Below are 23,719 nucleotides of genomic sequence, written 5' to 3'. Positions count from 1 at the left end.
TGTTTGACAGGGATGGCAAATGAGTGCTGTCGGCCGCCACATATGTATATAAAAAAAGTTGTTGTTAGTTACACCATTTATAACTCAAGAACGGCTGAACCGATTTGGCTGAAAATTGGTAGGGAGTTAGCTTAGAACCAGAGTAAGGGCATAGGATACCTTTTATCTCTTTATGTCAAAATTTAATACAACTCATAAATACAAAAATTATATTTCAAATAATAAGCATTTGTTCAAAATTGATGTACATATGTAGGAATTATTTGAATATATGTACATATGCGTACAATTTTAAAAAGATTCTTCCTCGAAAATAATACAATTGCTAATTATTTGGAATAGTAGAAAAGAACTGCAACCAAATATGCAGTGAAATATGTATATTAATACTGGCTCAGCAATCAGTCGTTGAGTATGAGGACCGGCTCATCATGTGCAGTCCGATAAAATGACTGTCGATTGGACTCCAGTGGGAAATGCTGGAACTATGTTTCTATTGTCACACACCGACGCAAAAATTCGGTTTTATTACGATTAAAAAGCACTCAAACACTTCTCGGAATCAGTTATTCGTTGCTTTTGTTGGATTATGAACTTGCGAGGCTTCCACTTTGCACAGAGCTTTGGCCTCTTTAGAGCACCATTGTCCTCGGTGCTCATTTCGCCAGTCTCCCTGAGCCCAAATTCCGTATTTCCCCCCAAAACGCAGTGCTTTATTAACAAACGAAATGCTTTGTGATCCACTTTGTTGTAAACTAACATAAGTTGCTTCACAAAAATGCTGTATCTCATTAACTAATAGTTATAATCCAACTAATAGAAATCATATATATGGTATTTAGTAGTAGTATTATCTATATATCAGCCACAGTGAAGCGTAGACGGGTCCTCTAGTTGTAGATATAAGTGGGCGGTCTGATACAATTGTGAGGTAGTTGTCAAACAGTAAGTCCATCAAATTTATCAAATGCAGGCAACTTTTTTTATTTTCTTAATCTCTCTTCTTTTGAGGAAATAATGCCGCAAAGATCCTCAATTGGATTCAGGTCCGGACTTAGAGCTGGCCAATCCAATAACGGGATACTTTTCGACTCGAGAAATGACTTATTTTGTTGAAATATCCAGTCTTCGCCATGAAACACTTCCGCAAATGATACATATAAGTTTACATAATACAATTACAATAATACAATCCGGGCAGGTACAAAGCAAATCGGAGACTTTCCTACTGAGCTAGAAGCTGCCCATACCATGAAAGATCCACCACCATGGTTACGCCTATAGCAAGTCTGCCGGGGATGCCTTGGTTCACGCCAATATTTCTGATTTCCATCTGGACCATCCACATTCTCATCACTGAAGATCACTTTTTTAAACTCATTTTCCTAAAACTTATATTTTTCGAAAAATGCAAGACGGACCTTCTTATGCCGGAGTAGAAGTTTTGGAACCCGAACTTTGGCATCATATTTCAAATACAACGCCTATCGGCAAATCTGTTGTACCCTTTGCCTAGTTATTGGCAATTTCAATTGTGCCTTTATCTACCCGCAACTCAAAGTTTTAGTCGCAGCTAAGGCTCAGATATGATGCTTAGTCGCGCACTGACTTTTGGAATCGCACCCTTCCGATTATTTTGGGCGCATTTTTGCAGGTTTTTTAAATAATTAGTAATTGTGTTTCAGTGACGATGGAGTTGTTTCGCTATTTCACCAACTTTTGCACCACTCTCAGACATTGTCTCAATCTGAGTCTTCTCCTTAGGACTTAATTCGGCGGAAATAGGCATTTTCGCGAAAAATCATAAAAAAATAAAAGTATTGCCAGCAAACTGCAACAAATTTAAATTTAATTGAATTAAAAAATCAAAATGTTACTATCTAAATCATTTCTTACGGAGAGATCCTACCCAAAATGATCAATATTGCACAAATATAAATTTTCTATTGAATGCGTGACTTTATTTACTTTGAAATCATAACGGGACTACAGATTGAAAGCAGAAAAGAAATACAGTATATATGTACACACATGGAAAAGCACCACAAAGCCTAAGTAAGAAAGCGTGCATAGTCAAAGAAATAATAAGGGAATTAGAAATAACTGTACCATCAATAACAATGTTTGCACAAATATCAATTTTACAATACATCGATATGCATACATTTAATTTGAATAGCGGGGGCTTGTATATTTCCTAATTTACGTTATCTAGTTTTCTGAATTTAAGCGTTTTCTGCCAGTTACTGACAGACAGGTGGTTAGCATTTATAAATTCATATTCTTTTTATGTACATATGTACACAAGGTCTGTGGCAAAAGAAACAGAACTTTTTAAATATAACTGTTTCTGCTGGCGCCACCTATAGGTGGATATATGAAATAAAAAGTTTGATCTCTTGTTGACATTTCGATTCAATTTTTCAGACAATTCAAGATTCAATTTTAAGACAATTGGATAACTAAAATCGATGTTATCGATCAAAAAGTGACAGCAGCTTTTGGTCATCGGTCGTAAAATGCATTTTGAACAAAGAGCAAATATAAAATTTTGTTTTAAACTTGGGAAAACGTTAACTGAAACATTTCAAATGATGAAAAAAGATTATGGTGATCAGTGCCTATCCCGTAGTAATGTGCATGAGTGGTTTAAGAGATTCCAAGAAGGTCGTGAGGACCTCTGTGACGATCAGAAGTCGGTCGTCTTCAGAAGTCAAAAACAAAGGCAATGCTGATTTTTACGATTCCGAGGGTATTGTACACCGAGAGTTCGTCCCACCTGGCCAAACGATTAATGCTGTGTTTTACCTTGGTGTTATGAAGCGTCTTTTGTCACGCATTCGTCGTGCTCGACCACAATACCGTGCGGCAGAGTCCTGGCGCCTGCTACACGATAATACATTTCAGCTATCTAAAAGGCGACGACCGATATTCTCAAGAGCATTCCGAAAAATGATCTTAAACACTCATTTTAAATTCTAATTGACCTGGCTAAACGCTGTATGGAAGCACAAGGAAACTTCTTTGAATAGAAAAATATAACTTTTGAAAAATATTAATTTTTTGTTTTTTTTTTAACAGTCCTGTTTCTTTTGCGACAGACCATGTATATCTATATGATTTTTTGGTAAAATGCGACTCAGAAATTAACATTATACCCATGTTTTTCGATTTAGGGAACACATTTATTTCATTATTGTGATTGGAAAGCCCATTAGCATTCCATGTGGTTATACGAATATCTAAGTACAAACATAGTTTATTTACAAGAAACATTATTATGTAAATTACTTATTTGTTTAACTCCTTTTTCTAGAAATTTTTCTATTCTGGACAATGCATCATCTTGACAGTTATGATTTTCTGCGGCCGAACTCTTTACGGAAACGTTGGATGATATCGCTTACCTTTTCCCCTGGTTTTATATTAACAGCAGCGTTCCCAATATATTTTAAATTGTAAATATGCGCATTACTATTATCTGGCTTAAGATCAATGAAAAATTGTTTAATACAAGTAGTTCCTTAGTAATGCGACTTTTTATGTTATTGACACCTCGAACATCATGTCCAAAATCGGCTTTAATTGTTTTCAGTGGCAAAGTACGATGAAGATTTTTGATTACAACACGAAAAGCTCTGTCTTGGATTGGTAAAAAAATATGAAACTTAATATGTATTATAGTTTCTCATCATTTTCATTAGTTCTCTATACAGTAAAAGTTCTTTATTCGAGGGGTATATGTTCCATAAATATGCCGCGAATACAGAAACCGTGAATACGGGATGGTAATTTATATGGGATTATAGGGGATATGTTCCTAGGTGACAAAAAAAACAAATAGGTATATAAAAAAATTATTTAATTGAAGTTTTTGATCATTTTAATTAATTATCTTAAGGCTTAGGCAATGGTTTGAATAATTTTGTAATTTTTTCTTGCTTAGCAGTTTTCAAAAGCTCCTTCAATTCAGACTGATACACAGCAGTCGCATTAGCAATTTGTCTCTTAAAAATTAGACTTCGTTCCATGGACGGATCAATATTCATAAGGAAATCGCAGAGCTCATTTGCCATTCTTAAACCTTCACTAAGATTTTACAAATTGAATGTCACGTTTCCAGTGCTTGTTGAAGCCACTTCTGCAATAGGTTGTGAATTTAACATTTCCTCCAAGTCGGTTTCAGTCAAATCTTCATCTTGCGATTCAAGCAATTTCTGAATGTCACTTGATTCTATCTATTCTCGTCCTATTCCATTCGCGATTTCGGCTATGTTTGCCGTCAAAATTTGAGCTTGCACAGATTCTTCGTCGTTTTCTGCAGTCAGAGCAGGCCAGAGTTTTTTCCAGCATGACTTCAATGTGTGTGGCTTCAGTTCTTCCATGGATTCTTTTATGTTTACGATGCATTTTGCTATGTCAAATTTCTTCCAGCATTCCATAACATTCATATCAGGATTATATTCCATATTATCCAATATGATTTTGAAAGTTCGTCTAATGTAATAGAGCACTAGGTTGAAGCAAAGCCGTCGTGTTGGGAGGTAAAAATGTCACTTTTATATTTGGATGCATAGTTTAAAGTTCGCGAGGATGACCTGGTGCATTGTCCAAAACTAGGAGCGCTTTAGAGTCTAAATTCTGTTTTTTAAATAAGTTTCAACTTCAGAAACAAAACAATTCCGGAACCAGTCACAAAAAATAGCGCTTTTAACCCACGCTTTTTTATTAGCACGCCAAAACACTGGCAGGTTGTCTTTGTTTTGATTTTTTAAAGCCCGAGGATTAAACTATCTGTAAAGCATCAGTGGCTTAATGACACATTCTCCAGATGCATTAGAACATAGGAGCAGTGTAACTCTATCCTTTTCTGCCTTAAATCCAGGAGCAGACTTTTCGCTTTTAGAAATTAATGTTTTGTTTGGCATTCTCTTCCAAAATAGGGCAGTTTCGTCTGCATTAAATACTTGCTCAGGTTTGTATCCTCCATCAGCTACTAGGTTTGCAAATTCTTCTGGATATCGTCCGGCTGCAGCAGTGTCTGCAGGTGCTGCTTCTCCAACGATTTTGATGTTATGCAATGATTGTCTCACCTTAAATTTATCGAACCAACCTTTTGATGCTTGAAATCCTCCATCTGTACATTCACCACTAAAACTACCATAAGGTTCTTTAAAATGAGCGTAAAGACGCATTGCCTTCTCCCGGACCATTGAACCACTCAGGGGCACCCTTTTTTGGTTGCGGTCTTCGATTCATAATGACAACGCCACTTCCATTTTTTCTATTGCTGGATCATGAACAATTTTAGCTGACATTGAAGTTGAAGCTACAGACGACGTTATTTTATCTTCGGATTTTTTTATCGATCGTACAGTTGATTCGTTGACAGTAAATGAGCGTGATATGGACAGTGTTACCAACTCTCAAAAATATTTATCCCTAAATTTGAGTCAAAAACCCCTAAAATCGCCTTAATTATTAAGTTGTCCCCCTAAAAAATATTTACAGTAGACGCTCTATAAAGTTACGCTTTCGGGAGTAGCGTAACTTTTAAAAACGGACTTTTAGAGGTTTGGTTAAGAGATTTGTAACCAATAGCCAATGATAATATGCATTTCCTACTACACTAATTTGAGGGGAAGGAAACTTTTAAAAACGTAACTTTTTAGAGCGTCTACTGTAAATATAAATACATAATGATGTAGAAATAATATGTTGTAATATGTTTCAAAAGTCTTTTTATTGTAAATTATTTAATATATGAAATATGTATTTCTTCTTCATCTGAAGATTCACATTTTTTGAAATAGTACATATTAACATTTTATTGGATGGATTAAATATTGTACACGATCCACCATTTCGATTTAATGTAAATCGGACCATCAAGATGCTTTGCAACATTTTAATGGATAGTCTACTCCGCAACTTATTTTTTATGACATTACATATAGACGGAGAATGCACGTTCTACACTAGCGTTTGAAATTGGAACAGTGGCAAATGCTAATCCGAATTTTGAGATATTTTCAAAACGTTTACAGCCAGCTGCGTCACAGTGATTATACACTTCAAAATAAAAACCAGCTGAAGAAGAGGTATTTGTCCATATTTTATTGCTTAATTGGTGCCACTCAGACTCGATGTCATTTTTTTACCATATATGTACATACTTATATGAGTTCGCTGAATGTAATTTAATATTGGTTTTATATCGGGTTTGACTTCAGATATAGCAACTCTTGGGTGCAAATCAGCAACAGTTTTCAACAATGATAAATTATCCGGAAGCCTTTTCTGATTCTGCTTGGCCAGAGAACATAAAAAGGTCTTGCATCGTTCCCTGACATCCAACAGATCCTTTTCCTCAAGTTCTTGAGATATGGTATGAAAGTCAAAACCAAAATACATTGAAGCTGTATGCATCAGATGTTCCTGGAAATTATATTCTACCAGTTCAGAGTCCACCAATTTTTCCAATTGGGAAGGAACAACAAGTCGTTTAAGCAAATTTTTTTATAACAAAAACAAATCCTCAAACAATTTGAAAGGTTCAGCATGATTACTTTGAAAAAGTAAGTTTAATTGCGTCACATGTTTTTAATTGAAGAGTCAAAAAATCCCTGAAAATACCCCTAAAAATTTTAAACCCCTAAAAAAATCCCATCTCACTTATTTACCCCCTAAATCTGGGGGGAAAACCCCTAAGTTGGGAACACTGGATATGGATGCAAATGACTCTACAAGGCGTAAGCGATCAAGCATTTCTATTTTCACTTTAAGCGGTAACACAGTTTTTTTCTGGGTCTGATGGCTTAACCGCTAGTGCTATATACATATATAAATTGTAATTGTAATTAAATTACCTTTTTCAATTTAAAAAAAAAAAAAAAAAGTTTTTTTCTGTGTTGAAACTCGTTTTTCATTTTTTTTAGTTGACATTATGAACTAGGAAGAGTGCAGTAGAGACGTGTTACTCGATCACAATTTTTGTAACTAATGTGAAAGACAAAACAATAAAACACGCAAAGCGGCTTTTACTATAAACGGAACAACAACATTTAAAAATTTATTTTAATTTTTTCGCCAACCACGATACTTATTTCTCTGAATATGATCTTAGCAACTTCCCAACATATAACGGAACTTTTTTGCGTACCGTTATACAAATGAACAGATAATTCGGTGAATTTATTTTCTGAAACGTAGTTTTGCTATGCAGTGGCTTAATTATGTGAGCACAAGTGTACTTTATTTATTAGGTATAAGGTTGCTTTCATTCAACCGATCGCGGCGAAGGCGGCTTCTATCAAAGTCCTCGGCGATATCATTTAACAACATTACTTTAGGCTAACTTGTAATAAGATCTATTTTACTTTTTTATTAGTCCATTTGACAAGAATATTGGGTTGGATACCTATTGGAATAATTTTATTATTATGTATGTACTTAATAGATCCGCGAAAATGTTTAGTCGCGAATATAGAAATTGGGTCCCATTTTTTTAATCCGCGAATAGTGAAAACGCGAATAAAGGAAGCGCGAATAAGGAGCTTTTACTGTACTTATCAACCGACTTAACCATGATCTTCATCGTCATCATGTTTTATGTTGTTCTTTATGCTTGCCCGCGATCGCACTGCAGGAACTTATTAGTAAGTGTTTTTATCGAATAAACGGTGTAAGCTTTAATGTTTTTTTTTTGTCTTTTGAGTTCTATTTTTTGATTTGTAAAAAAAAGAAAAACCTGATATATGTATGCTCTCAACTGGATTATAATATGAGTAGCAAAAACTAAGAACACCGAAGCGAAAGTAAGAAAGGAAATGCACGCTGGGAGTTCATCTAAACTTATTTACAAATTCGTTACAAAGAATCGCCGTTTTGTTACAAGCAAAATAGTATAGCCCTTAAAGGTAAAGATCAAGTTAGCATTAAAGATATGTTTTCAGTGCTTATATATGTTTTTTAGAAAGAAAAGACTTTAAGTTTTAGTTTTAAGTTTACTAGAAGAAATTAGCATCATTTGTGGCATATGGGAGCGGGCGAAACAACTGAAAAAATGCTGTACGTGAAAAGTTAACAGTCTAGGTTACTGTCAGCGTTTCATTCATTGTTGTTTCTTATAGAAATGAAAATACATATTATATATGTAAAAATATTTTAAGCTAATACATGTGTTATAATAACGAACTGTGTTCAATAACAAAAACCATCACACAAAATAGTTCCTATTAATAATATAAAAAATTTAGTAACTGGATTAACTATATAATATGTCCCGTGCACCAGTGTGATAAAACAGTATTAGCTAGAGATAGGTTAATCAAGAATATGAGCATCGGTAAGCACTGAATTAAATTAAATTCGAAAATAATAATATTAATAAAACATAAAATTAAAATTTTATGCTGGATTATGTTTAACATACTATGTTTTTATACGTAAAGTTTTTAGGAATATTTCCTCATTGTTTTTAATTTTTCGTATTCTTACCGTTCGCAGAAATGAAACATCATCCTGCTCGGAACCTCCTTCGGCTTCAGCCATTGTGGTGCTCGGTCAAAATTACTATTCACCATGAAATGCAGTGCACCTTTCGATAATGATGTTATTTATGTTAGCCTCTAATGTTTTTTTGAGAAAATCTCAGAATGCTTGAAGTTAAGCGTAGAGGCGCTATTTCAAAATTGAAAGCTGTAAAGAATAATAAATGCTTTATTAGAAACCCTTTTATCTGAAAATTGTATAAACGTGTTGCACATAAAAAACTTTTGCAATTTGTCCCCTCATACAATAAAAAATATAAAAACCATGTAATGATCGTTTTAGTTCTTATTTTGATGATATTACGTAGATGAACAAAAATTTTATGGTGGACATATTCCTGTTATCGCTCAATTTGTGAAAAGACTTGTTCATATAAATTTAGAGTATATACATAGTTACTATATGATATGATATATATAGTTTCTAGATATTAATTTTATGGGACGATGAATTTATACACTAATATCGGATTTCCGTGGTATCTATACTTAATGACGATAATTTGACAATATTACAACTATGATTGTTTTCTTTTCTATATGTATATGGCTTTATTTCGCATTGTTTCTTGTGTACATAAACCGTTGAAAATAACTAAGAGTACTTTTCTTCACCTAGTGGTTGTTTGAAATATCGAAAATATATAAATATCTTCACCTTAAATGCAAAAAACAAATATCATCAAATTAAGATTTAATGCATATATCTCATAAAATTCTAAAGCTATATAAATTAACGAAAAATAATAATGAATAATGAAAATAGAATTTGTAAAATAAGATACCCCCCTTTTTATAAAATAGGATAATAACTACTCTTACTCCCATACTACGTTTCATAGAAAACTATTAAAAGTGTGAAAACTCTTACAAAAATCAAAATCTAAATCGGTAATAAATTCTACATTGGCATGGCGCCTCCAAATTTAGACCAATTTCAAGCAAATTAGGTACATAACAGTAGCTTCATTTATAATATATCATATTATTTCAGTTTTATGGAGTAGACAACGCTTACACAGTCGTTTGTTCTTATCGCGATTTAGCTCCAAGGCTTTCCAAGAAGAGTGATATGATTAAAACAAGCACACACTAGTTGTTAAGGAAATACATATTGTTAAGGAAATTATGTAATGTGACATACAATCAATAGAACTAATTTCTTATTAGAATCAGTCCTTGTCAAGGTCTACTTCTTCCAATTGCGGCCATAAAAAGTTTGTTATCATCGATCTATGCCGCTCTCCATTGACACTAACGGTGTCACCAGCTTAATTTCGAAAGAAGTAGGGATCGATGATTCCAGACCAAAAACGATATCAAACTCTCAATTTTAGTGAATGTAATGGGTGTTTATGAATTATTTGTGGATTTTCTTCGCACCAGAATCGACAGGGACAAAGTGAGCCTCCTCGGAGTAGAAGATTTAAAAAAAAGTCGTTATCATTTTAAAATTAGCTTCTAGAGGGAATTCAGGACCTGAATGGCAATGCAAGGGACGGTGTAGATGAGAACCAGTTCCTCATTGAACCGACCCTATAGTGCTCGCAGGTATAGAGGTTGTCCAGGTGAACCTGCAATACAGGAGCCATGGGTCCACAGAGGAGAGGTCAGGGGCCTCAACTTGGACTGCAATAACGTAATCTGGGATCCCTGCAGTGGGAGACCCCTAGCATGTATAGTAGTTAGGAGAAATATTGATTACTTTTGTATTTCAGAATTCCTAACACTGGGCCTGGCCGCTGTGCAGGTCAGGGACAACGAAGGTGCGGACTTCGTCATGGCAGCGGCCTATTTTCCAGGAGACACGCATACTACGCTTCTAAAGGCTGTGCAGGGCCTGGTAGATTACTGCAGGAAGAACATACTGCCTTGGTCCTGGGGTATAATGCGAGATTGCACCACACTGAATGGGGGTAGTACGGACTTTAATGCACGAGGTGAGTCTCTCCTTGAATTTATTGTTAGTAATAATAAGTATTGAGAATGTGCATTCGACTAGTAACAGGAGGAAGTGCTAGACATCACCCTGAGTGACTAACTCATGTCGGGGAAGGTCTCACAGTTGAAGATGTTGTCAGAACCTTCGCTGCCAGATTACAGGATCTTGAGATTCGGGCTCTCAGCTTTAACGATTAAAAAATGTGACGGTACTTATACGAACAGCGCAGAGGAGAGAGCCACGGCACTCTTACGTGCGCATTTCCCAGAGACAATAGAGGAGGACCAGTTTCTACCTGTCATCGAACATAAGCCGTCTCGCCTAGATTGGATAGTCGCACGGAAACTGTTTACTGCGGACTCAGTCAGATGGGCTACGACCTCGTTATCTAAATTCAAGTCCCCGGGGGCGGACGGCATCTTTCAAGCACTTCTGCAACAAGGAAAACAGGGTCAACTACCTTACCTTGTTTAGCTGATAAGAGATAGCCTGGCGCTGGTGTATATCCCTAAACCATGGAGGATAGCAAAAGTGATCTTTATACCGAAAGTGAGAAGGAAGGGCTACTTACTGGCTAAATCCTGATAACGTCACCCCTGCATGCGAATCAGCATGCTTACAGAGCAGGCAGATCGACCAACACTGCTCTGTACCAGCTATCCTCCGAGATACAGAGTTCGCTGGAAACTGGGGAGGTAATTTTATGCGCCTTTCGAGACATTGAAGGTGTATTTGACACATCTCACAAGAGCGTGGCAAGGGCACCGGTGCGCAGATGGATAGAAGCCGTACTGCGCACCAGAATATCTGATTAGGAGAAACCAGTATTCGTCTCAGAAGTACAAGATTATATCCGTTGGGAGGAGTGCTATCCCTCCTGCTGTGGAGTCTCGTAGTGGAGGAACTACTGGTGTTGCTAACTAACAATGGAATCCGCAGGGGAAAATTTGGGGATACTTTTTGCGATATCTTACGAAGGGGACTAGGCCTGGCCAAGGGTTGGTTCTGAAGCGTTGGACTAAACATCAACCCAAGGATTATCAGATGGTTGTACACCATGATAGTGCGACCAATTATCACTTATGGAGCAGTGGCTTTGGCTCCGAAAGCCTCGCAGACAATGGTAGGACTTCAAATAATAAGCTGCAAAGGCACCCCCGTGACTGCATGTCCGACGCGGCACTTGAAGTCTTGCTCAATTCGCTACACCTAGTAATCGGTCAAGTCGCCAAACACACTCTGCTCGAAATTACAGCAGAAGGGTTGGGCAAAGGTAAGGTAATCTCTTTCCAACGTATAAACGAGCTAAATGGCGTCACACTACTGGCTCTTCTCCCTACGGATAGCATTACCAAATTCAAAGCGATCTCTGCATACGAGATAAAAACGCTATTAGTGCAAGAGTGTATAGAACGACTGAATAGTCTATCAGAACGTAACCAAGTGCACCTTATTTGGGTGCCAGGTCACAAAGGTATAATCGGGAATGAACTGGCTGATGAGCTTGCCCGCTCTGCAGCATCCAACAACATGTACCCTTCATAGCGGTTGGTCCCCACATCATAAAGGTGCTGCTCCATAATGATGAAACAGTGTGTAGGGAGAGGCATTGGCAACAACTCGCAGGCATGCGCCATGCTAAGATGGTTACAACCTCAAAAGCTTTAAATATGTAATCAATTTCCCAACGAAAAAACCCAGACTACTTGTCGCCTTTTACACTGGCCATTGCAAGCTCAAGGTGCACTTATTTAACATGGGCCTAGCTTCTTGTGCAAATTGCCGGTTCTGCGAATTGGAGTTTAAAACGCCACAATACCTGCTGATGGACTGCACAGCAGTCTGTAGGCGCAGGATTAAGGCCCTTGGATCCATGTTTCCAAATAGGGATAGCATCGCCTCAATAGCACCTAGCATTGTATTGGAGCTCGTTGAGACGTTGCGAGTTAGGAGAGGGCACAATAGACCCTAGGTCGCGGTACAATCCTCATTTACTTATCTAATCTAAACTAAACCTTGTTGGTGCGTATATCTTTCCATGATGAAATTGTAGATATTACTGAATACAACGAAAAAATAATTTCAGACCATGACATATTAAATACCATAACACTTAGAAATCATATCATCCCTATTGGAAAACCCGGCACTATTAGCCACTACTAGCTATAAGAAGAAGAAATCGCTAAGATAGATTATTTCCTCTCGAAAAAAGCGAAAAAGTAAAAAACTGAAAATTTGCACAAATTAGCAAAGCAAATCTAAATTTTAATAATCACATCATATGAACACTTCAAAATTAATTCCTAGAATTATAGTTTCACAATTTCGTCTCCTTCTTTACCTTCTTTACTCGCGGTTATAGCCAAGTTAATATCAGCGCGCCAGTCGTTTCTTCCTTTCGCAATGTAGCACCAATTGAAAATTCCTAGCGAAGCCAGGTCTTTCTTCACGTTTCGGTGTAACGTCGACTCATCAGATTTTGTCATCGTCCATGCCTCATATAGCAGGATGGGAATAATAGGTGACTTATAGAGTTTTGTTTTTGTTCATCGAGAGTGGACTTTTTTCTCAATTGCTTACTCAGTCTGTTGTTGGTTTTAATAAGTTAAGACTGTGAACAGTGACCTGGGAGCCAAATCGCGAGAGCGACGAATGTTTGTTTGATGATAGGAATGTAAACAAAGTATACGCTTCTTTATTCAGACTGGAGTAAGCAGAACTAACGGCGCAACGATATCAATATCAGCGGCGCAATTTAGCAGCTGTACACTCTTATAGAAGATTGTTCCTGATCGATTAAGCTCTGCAGTTCGAATAATCGCACGATAGGGAGTTGCCTTGTCTGAAACCTCGTTTGGTATCGGACGGCTCAGAGAGGTGCCTCCCGATCCCGACGGAGCTTTTGGTAATGCTCACCGTCAGGACGCTACGCAAGTGAGGAAAGTTCTCTGATTGACATTCACTTAGGAGTGGGTGGCGCACTTGGTTTGGGACCCGCCACGTAAAAAACTATAGAAATGAAAAGAAGAATACACCCTCGGATGAGTAACCCCCTTTTGATTACGACCACTGCAGACGTATTCAGGATTACGATTTAAGAGCATGACCCTAGAATTTCCGGCCCCTTATTTGGGAAGATGCCATTTCCCAGCTAGTTGATGCCCTCGTTAGAGTAAATGATGACATCACTACCGGCCAAGAAATGCAGGGCAAGGACTGAGATGAGTAGGTCCGAGGGAGAAAGATTTCGTCGCTAAATACTGGCATTCACTCCCCTGGATGAACGTCTAGCCACAATCCGCATCAAAGCGAAGTTCTTCAACATATTGCTGATTAGCGCCCACGCCCCGATAGAAGATGTTACCAAAGATGTCTTCTATGAGCGTTTGGAGCGCACCTATGAGTGGTGCCCCCACTACCAAGTCAAAATCATGCTTCGCAACTTTTACGCCAAGGTGAGCAAAGAAAGTATCTTTGTCACACCGGTCGGTAAATTAATGCCGGTATTCTGCTTGTCACGATTGTCTCATGTCTCTAATTGTCACAATCGTAATTTAGTGACTCTGTTAGTCAGGAGTCGCATTTTGCTATTCTGGCAGATACAGTATATTACTATACAGTATACTACTATTACTATACGGAATACCGGCCTAAGACTGCAGAATGAAGCATCCCCACATGGGTTGAGGCTGATCAACTTCGCCAGGGCTCGAAATATGGTTATCTGTAGCACTAGATTCCAGCATAAGAAAATTCATGAAACTATCTGGCTGTGCAGCAAAACACGCACGTCAACAAACAAAAGGAAGATTAAACGTCAAAAAGCTGCAATCACAACAGACAGCCGATCGATTTTCCCTTCTGCTCTCTAAGAGCACTCATGTTCAACTCAATAAAAGATACCTTTGGAACGGCTTTCAGCTCCGTACGTACAACTGAGACTTGAGAGAGAGGAATTTTGTAGACACACAAAAAGAGAGATCGAAATGCGTGAGTACGTAGAGCTTGACAAACTGTCAGATAGAGGTAATGCTCGAAAATTATATGAAAAAATGCGGCGACTGACAGAAGGTTTCAAGCTCGCAACTTACATTTGTCGAACCCCAAGAGATGATCAAGTGACTAATACCCTGAGCATATTGAAGTTGTGGAAGACCATGGACCATGAAGAAATTCGAATGGCAATTACCCGCCCAAAGAAAAACAAAACGGCGGGGGCGGTTGATTACCGGCGTAGTTATTCAAACACGTCGGCGATGAACAGATAAGGAGCATGTATCAGCTTCTTTGTAGAATATGGTCGGACGAAAGCATGCCCAACGAGTGGGAAAAGCCTCCTCAATATCGCATATAAGGTCCTATCGAGCAATATTGTGTGAAAGATTAAACCTGCCGTCAACAAACTGATTGAACCTTATCACTCTTACATATTCTAAGTTAATCGCCGAAGGCAGAATTAGGTCTACATACATACGTTCATTATATGTCATGCCCGAATAAAGCAGAAGTCAGATCGTGTGACATTAAGCACTATTACGGCATTCACAGACAGACTGTTTGTTCTTATCGTTCGGATGTATGTATGAAACGTTATATCTATCTCGATCGCTTAAATCGTTACAAATAACTGCTAGGAAATAGCAACCTCAATAAAAACCAGTTATATGGAAAAACTTGTAACAAAATTTATGTTTCTTGCAAATGGGATTATACTGTAGCGGACAAAAAAAGCGGAACCCTTAGTTGTAGTGACTTTAAATCGATATAGTGTTAACAAATCAAACTTTATTATTCAAGACGCTTTTATTTATATTTCTGAGTATAGAGATGGCTGTAAATAAAATGAATTGTGGAAAAAGTCTAAAACTGACTAAGGTTCATAATACCACAATTTTGGCTTTGCGAGTGCAAAACTTGAGTGTACGTAAAATTAGTGGTAAAATAAACTTTAGCAAAACAACTGTCGGTGCTTTCCTTCAGAAATATGCGAAGACTAAGTCTTTAAAACGCAAAACGGGTTCCAGACGCCCGAAGAAGACTACTACCAAGGATGACCACCATATTAAGCAGATTAACATTCAGAAAAGATTTAAAACAATTAAAGACATCAGAAACGAAGTTCAGGAATTAAATGGAACCGAAATCAGTCCGCGAACAGTACGACGGCGCCTCCAAGGAGCCGGACAAACTGCCTGTCGACCTGCCAAAAAACCACTATTGAGAGTAAAAATGCGACAAAAACGCCTCGAATGGGTGAAACTGCATAAAACCTGGACCAAGGAAGATTGGAGAAAAGTCATATTTTGAGATGAGTCTAAAATTAACATCTTCGGCTCAGACTGAATGTCGTACGTTCGCAGAAGAGTTGGTGAACGTTTCAGTAATGAGTGTGGGAAACGTACTGTCAGACAGGGGGGAGTCGGATGATATGGGGGCGTTTTTCCTATCATGTTGCTGGATATTTGGCTTTGATTGATGGAAATATTAACGCCATTAAATACCAACAGATCTTACAGGAAAACCTGGTCCCTTCAATTCAAGAGCACTTTTCCTATATGGACAACATAATTTTTCAGGATGATTCTGCGCCATGGCATCAAGCCAAATCAGTAAGTCACATTTTTTTATGTTACATAACCTTATTAACATTTCATTTTTACAAATTCATGGTTAATACACATTTTAATTTTTTCAGATAGAAAAGTATTTAGCAGAATTGGGTATTTTATCACTCGACTGGCCTGGGAACAGTCCTGATATAAACCCCATAAAAAATCTTTGGCAAGAGACCAAGGACTTTGTTAGAACTTGACCGAATAATTGAAGACATCTGATATAACGGTATACCGCCAATTGATATAACGGTATACCGGCACAAATTTTACAGTCGTTAGTTGATTCCATGCCCGAACGACTAAAAACCGTGATAAAAAACAAAAAGGCGACACGAAATATTAAATCAAGACATTTTTATGTCTCTATTGTTATTACTAATTAAAAAAAATCGAGTTTTATTGCATCGCAGTTTGGTTTTGAGAACATTTTTTATAAGTATCATAGTAAAAATTTAAATATGGGAAATATTTTGTTTCGGCTTCTAATAAAAAATGGAAATATTTATTTTGAACTAAATTATTTATTTTTCTTTCGAATACTAATATACATCAAGTTTCATGAAAATTTTTTTATATAAGTCAACATTTTTAAATAAAATCAAATAATCACACATTTCTAAGGTGTCCTCTTTTTTTTGTCACTACTGTAATTTATTTTCTCTATTTCTTTTGGTTCTTTTGCCAAAAATGTACATATGGTAAGCCCGATTTTTTGTTAGTATGCGAACTTTTTTTATTGTGTGAATTAATAGAAATGAATAAAAGGTTAAATATTATATTAAAACTATATTTGCAATAATAAGTACCTAATAAATATGTAGAAACAATTTAATAAAGTGTTAATATATGAAAAATGCACAGTAGAACAGTAACACTTTATATAGAACCGCACATCTAAAATTATTAAATTTATGAACTTTAGATACAAATCACCCAAAACCCAGTTTTACACAAACATTCTAAATCTGGATTATCTCTAAGTCCCCCAAAATCAGTCCACTCCAATTTAAAACCCGAAACAGGGTCAATATTTTCTGAAATTTACCCTAAATAACTATTAGGGTGGAATACCATTTTGATATATGCCATGTAGAGGTGTGTACAAAATATAATGGGAATTTTAAAATTAAAATTTCGTGACTTCGAGGAGTTCAATTGTAAAACTTTTTTATTTGGGGTACTCACAACTTGTCACAATGCAAAAATCATAAATTTTTACACTTGTTTAAAAAAATTTTTGCTGGATTACATAAACATTACATTAAACAGTTTACGAAATTCTTAACGCTATGTTTTCGACTCGTTATAACTTATAACTTTATGAGACTATATGAAATGCCTAATTATGTTGATATACATGGTCTTAAAGTGTCATAAAATTTTCAGCTTCTTTGTCTGTAGCAGCCTCTAATTTTAGAAGTGCTTTTATGAAGTTGGCGATTGTTTGGATCCCAACAAACGAGTTTAAAAAGTGTTTCGACGATTAGAAGAACCACTGGCATAAGTATATAATATCGAAAAGGGACTATTTTGAAGGCAACATCATTAAAGTAAACGAATGAACAATTTTTTTTTTCAAAAAACAAAAATTCCCGTTAGTTTTTGAATACACCTCTTAATCATACTAGGTAAATATAAAAATAACACTATATCCCCTCTGAGCAGTGGTCACAATAATTTTCGATAATACGAAAACACTTTTCATCTTTTAGTATGGATAATTTTAATTGCATATATCCCAACTCTTTGTAACTAGTTAAATACATATCTGCATCATTTATAATGTCTTTATTTTTTATTTGTAAGAGTACATCATACACAAACTGCCGGCATTACAACGGATGTAGTAATACATATACTGTTTTAGAATACCACATGGTTATTTTTGTATTTTTTACTAAATGGATTATATGTATACATTTATATATGTAACAATATTTACACTTCACTGTTATCCCAATTTACAATAAATTTATTGGTTCAGAATCTTCTAATTTGTAATAATTATTAGTTTAACAGGTTATATGTCTGTAGCTATACTTCAAAACACTAATTTCTTGTTTTGCGAATTTTTTAATGGATTTTTTGGTATACATATACAAGAATGCCTATTCTCATCAATCTTTATAATAGAATACATATGCAGATGTATGTTGAAATACATACATATGCACAAATGTTTGTAGGTGGGTTTGTATGTATTTATTTTGTAGGCAAATGTGTAGAATTCGTGCAGTTAAAATTAGCGTCAATAAAGATTGCCGAACTTGCCCGAACTTTTAAGAGCACGCTTTCACAATAGCAAACCGACTTCCGTCTAGGCTAAAAATACTTTGCAGTTGCTGCCTGGGAAGTTTTTCACTGAATTTAAAATTTGAATACGGTTAACACAATTTCAATACACTTTTTAATAAATATCAAATCAAAATTCTTGTGATATCAACTTATTTTACTTTATTAGGTTTATTTTGTGACAACACGTTTATTTATATATATTTAAACTTTTGATTTAACGAAATTTTTTACAAAATATATTGTAAAAACTAATTATTTTCTGCCCTACCAACACTTCACCACAGTCGAACGGGATTATAATTCACCACTTGTCGTGTCGATAATTCTCTTCAGACTGAAAATAGGAGCAGCAGCACAACGATGAAACGAAAAATTTCATGAAATCAGAAAAACGCCACAAACTACATATAATGAAGAAAAAAACAACTCTCTCAAGCACCTTAAAAATTGGAAATTCACAACGCTCAGGCGACTGCAGTAAAAGAGTAAATAAATTTAGCAAAATAGGAAAATGTCCTACTCTCTTGTAATGTTCTCTTATATGAAATAATGGCGAGCTATACAATAATGCCAGCCAGTTCAATTGCTTTGACAATACTTTTATAATACCGCTCGTCTTGCTTGCTATCAAGAAAATACCAGCAAAATTTGGCTTTAGAATAGACATGATTATTGCGAAATGTTTAATTTTAGATGAAATCGTGAATGGATTACAATAAAATTTTGTATATTATTGGCTTATATTGAAGTTTATAGGCTCACTTAGTTTTATTACTATATTTCACTTTGCTTCAACGAAAAATATATTAAATCCATCCTTAAACATGCCATAAAACTCAACTGAAGAGGCTAAAATGAGTTGATGTAAAAACGTCAACCAGAGGATCGGAATTAATTTTAGTAGGATGATTTAAGTATCAGAAATTTTGACAAACCTAAACGGTTTAAAGACAGTGTATGTCTTTACTATATATACGGTATATTGAATGTAGAAAAGGTCCGGGCGAATTGCATTTTGATATTGCTGAGGTATATTTGAAAACATATTTTCAAGCAATTTTTTTTAAGTATATTGTGAAATGATTTTTCAAAACAATTTATTTTGCTAAATTGGTAGGACTGCCCTTAATTACTTTGCTAAATATGAGCGCGATTTGTCAACCAGTTTCTTTACATCAGCTGCTTAAGTTGGTACACCCCAGTAGTGCGTTGGGATTTTTACAATGGATAAAAATATCGAACAAAGAATTTGTCTAAAATTTTGTATTTCTATTGTATTTGTATTGTTGTTGGAAAAGGCTTATAGTGATAGATACAAATTTATCAAAACACAAGTCTACGAGTGGTACAAGTCCTTCAAAAACGGCCGAGAAATCTTTGAAGACATACCTCGTTCTGTACGACCTTCGACCTGAGAAAAATCGTCAAGCAAGTGTTAGAGAGATGGCAGGAGAGTTCGACATCTTTTGCAAGTCCTTTCGAATGGTGTTGGTGGATATTTTGGGTATGAAATGCGTTCTTGCTCGACTCGTCCCGATAAAGCTGATTTTTTTTCAAAAAGAATAGCGTAATAGGTCTCTTTGGACATGGTTGATCGAATTCCGATCCCACATTCATGGAGAGCATTACTGATGGTCAATATGGAGTTCTATTTGGCCATATTGAGACATGGGGGTGAGAACATCCGCCGAAAACGGCCGGAATTGTGGAAGAACAATTCATAAATTTTACAATAACTAATGTGCCATCGCATCGAGTCACGATTGTGACCGAAGTTAAAGGCAAAAATGCAATGCATACTATCGATCAACCACCGTATTCAGCAGATATGACATCGTGTGATTTTTCCCGAAATTGAAATTTTTTCTATATTTGGTAATACCTCTCACATTCACATAATTAGTTTGTTGCCCGTTCTCTCCAAGTTTGAAAAAGTATTGCTATCCAAATTATCTTCTTTTCTCCACGAATATGAAACTATTCATAATTATCAATTCGATTTTCTCGATAAACATGGTACTATTATACTAGTCCATCGAATCACCAATGAGATCAAAGAGTAATGCTCCGACGTAGCCCAAGCATTTGATAAAGTATATTATGATGGACTCATACATAAAATTAAAATGACTTTGCTCAACAGCTTTCGTCAGTTATTCGTATGATATGAAACACGAGATTTACAGTTAAAATTAAGGAATTTATCTCAGAGGAGTATCCAATTATGGCTGTAGTTCCTCAAAGCAGCGCAAAGTACCCTCATCATTCGCAGATGACACCGCTATTTTATGTCAAAGCAAATCCCCAGTAAATGCCACAAACACTCTAGAAAAAGCCAATATGGATGTATGGTATACAATTATGGGGAACAATATACAATTTACAATAAATTAATTTTTGATCAACAAAAACAAATTGTTTTATAATCCCGAAATATAAAAGGCAACCTACTTATACATATATTATATTCTTATATAATATGAATTATAAAATGAAAGAGACATACAATAATAAAAATAAAAACTATAAGGTTTTTATAATGTACATAAATCATTGATTATTTTAAACTCTGGAATATGTAGAACTCTTAAATTTTCCCAACTGAAAATTTACATTGCTGGCAGTGACTCAGCAAAGTGCCGAACGCATTTGAGAACGTTGAAACTGACTGCACAGCAAGTAATTTTTAATTACCGGATATGCTCTCCAAGAATGTTCGTAGACTGTGCGTTTGGAAGATTAGCACAAAGATTCAATATGTTATGACTCATCAACAGTCGACTCTATTGTATTAGCTTGCTAGTAAAGATCCATTATTTGTGTCTAATCGAAATGCGTTATTTCCGATATAAAATATGGAACTTTGCTTCCTTTACCAGCAACAATTTCAGTTGCTGCAGGTATTTTTAAATTTCCTTTCTCTAAATCGTTATATAAAAATTCAGTCTGGTAAATAGTGTTGCCAGAACATAAGTGGCAAGTGGCAGACAGCGTCGAAAATCTGAAAGCCAAAATAACACTACGCTAATGAATATCATGTAGAGTGAACATAATGAGTTTGCAGCGTTTGACTTGAGTATAAGACCTCAGCTGCAAAAATTATCGACGAAAGCAGAATATCTACTAATGACTGAATGGCTTAATTACACATGCTAAATTGAGGTATCTAAAGAAATCGTCCGCAACCCCACTTAATAGTTTTTTTCGAAATAATTCTTAGTAAAATTTTCGTCAGTAATAATGTCAATTTTATTCAAAACTGTATCAAAGCCTAAACCTCATTATGAGAAAATCTTCATCCATCGTTAAGTTGCGGTCATAAAAAAATAAACTTGGTGTGTGTATGGTGTGTATGTAAGAATTACTTTTACATAGATTTCGGTTGATCGGTTTAGTTTCTACCTTTACTTCAATTATTGATCTTTGTTGTCCACAAATAAGAGTTTCGCGTCCTCTTGTAAGAGGTTTTTTTATTTTTTTCTTAAAACTTTCGTTAAGTAATTCTTGTACTTTATGAAAGGTAACGAAAATAAAAACTAGTGAAACAGTGTCCAGGCATGAGAATGTGCGTTTGTTAAAGTGGAATTTGTTTTGAAAACCTAACGTAAAACTTGGTTCCTGATATTTTGTCCAGTAAAGAGAGGGGACCGCTTATTGGAGGTGTCTGCAAGTAGAGGTTTCACTTTATAGATATTTATTATGTTTTGCAATTATAATACATAACTGAATTCTCCATAATTCTCAAGAAGCTGTTTATGTTAATAAAAACAAGTAAGGAAGGGCTAAGTTCGGGTGCAACCTAACATTTTATACTCTTGCAACTTGCAAGAATCAAAGCGAGGGAAATACCTTAAGGTGAAAACCGTCAGTCAGAGGATCGGAACCCAAGCAATGTATATACAGTTGAACTTTCCTAACTCGAATCACCATAATCTGAAATAAACTTCCAGTTTCAGAGACTTTGAGTTATGGAAGAAGAATTGTATGAAATTTGACTTCTATTGCCATTTCAAGAGTTCGAATTATGGATGTTCATAACGATGGAGGTTTTTTCCAAGTGCTATGATGACTGGAAAATTCGTTGACATAAGTGTATTGCAGCGGGAGGGTATTATTTTGAAGGAGATAAAATGGACAGAATTCACCTTTCAATTTAATCACAGTAGTATGTCTATTGTCTAATTTTTGTAACTTGTAATAACTTTCATAGTTTTATGTTTGAAAAGAAACATTGTCGATGTAGGTAAGTAAGTTTGTATTAAGAACTACTTTTCACTTTTTAGTTTGAACTCCTTTAAAAGTGCGCTTTTTAGTTTTATACTCTTGCAACATGTTCCAACAGAGTATAATTTGGTTCACCTAACGGTTGTACGTATGTAGCTGGAGTGTTTTCATCTATTCGGACGACATGACCTAGCCAGTGTAGCCACTGTCTTTTAATTCGCTGAACTATGTCAATGTCGTCATATATCTCGTACAGCGCAAAGGACCATAAATCTTCCGCAGGCTTTTCTTTCGAAAATTCGTAACGCTGACCCTTCACATGTTGTCACCGTCTATATAATATTCGAGAGAAAGGTCTCTGCACCATATAGCAGGACGGAGATGATGAGAAACTTCTAGAATTTGGTAATTTTTCGTCGATCGAGGACTTTACTTCGCAATTCTCTACTCAATCCGAAGTAGCACCTGTTGGCAAGAGTTAGATTTTGAGGCTGCGTTGTCGTTAACGCTAATTCTATTCCAAGAAGACGAGTTTACACAACTGTATTAGTTTTTTGGGGACACAAAATTCAGCACAGCAGTATAAAGGCACTTCCTCTTCCTGCTGTCAACAACAGCTTTGAAATCGACGATTTTGATTTTCCAGGCCTGAAGCCACGGTTTGTTGACGGTGAGATTCTTCCTTTCACATAGTACGCCTCATAGAACCTTATATGCGGGCAGAGCACACATAAGTTCCAAACGTCGGGCATGCTTTCGACCAACCATGTTATACAAAGAAGCTGATGCATGGGTTTTTTGATCCAGAGACAGCCAGGTAGCTTGATTTCCTGTGGTGGAATCTAGTTCTAACCATATTTCGGGCACCGTCGAAGTCGATCAGCCTCAACTCATTTGGGGATGTTTCATCATGTATGCTGAATTTACCAACCGTTCTGCCAAAGATACTGTTGAAGAAAACCACGATCTCTTTCTAAGAAATGTGAAATCGGTTTGCTTCATGCATACATGCATAAGCTACAGTGACAATTTAGAAAAAGAGCTGAGAGAGCAGAGAGCAAGTGGGAGGATCAGCAGTTTTATGGTTT

The 23,719-nt window shown here is 36.0% G+C and overlaps 1 protein-coding gene across 1 annotated transcript in view; it reads right to left on the bottom strand.

The window, feature by feature from the left end:
- The window catches only part of LOC126754488 (ryanodine receptor), an 80,192-nt gene extending 61,388 nt beyond the window's left edge, over positions 1-18,804 (bottom strand). The window contains 2 exon segments of the mRNA XM_050466496.1: positions 8,500-8,700; positions 18,676-18,804. Of these exon segments, the coding sequence (XP_050322453.1) occupies positions 8,500-8,553 (54 nt within the window). The 5' untranslated portion in view covers positions 8,554-8,700; positions 18,676-18,804.
- Between the last annotated feature and the right edge of the window lie 4,915 nt (positions 18,805-23,719).

Source organism: Bactrocera neohumeralis, chromosome 4 (genome assembly GCF_024586455.1).
Source record: "Bactrocera neohumeralis isolate Rockhampton chromosome 4, APGP_CSIRO_Bneo_wtdbg2-racon-allhic-juicebox.fasta_v2, whole genome shotgun sequence".
Classification (NCBI taxonomy): Eukaryota; Metazoa; Arthropoda; class Insecta; order Diptera; family Tephritidae; genus Bactrocera; species Bactrocera neohumeralis.
This window is presented reverse-complemented; position numbering and strand designations above follow the sequence as displayed.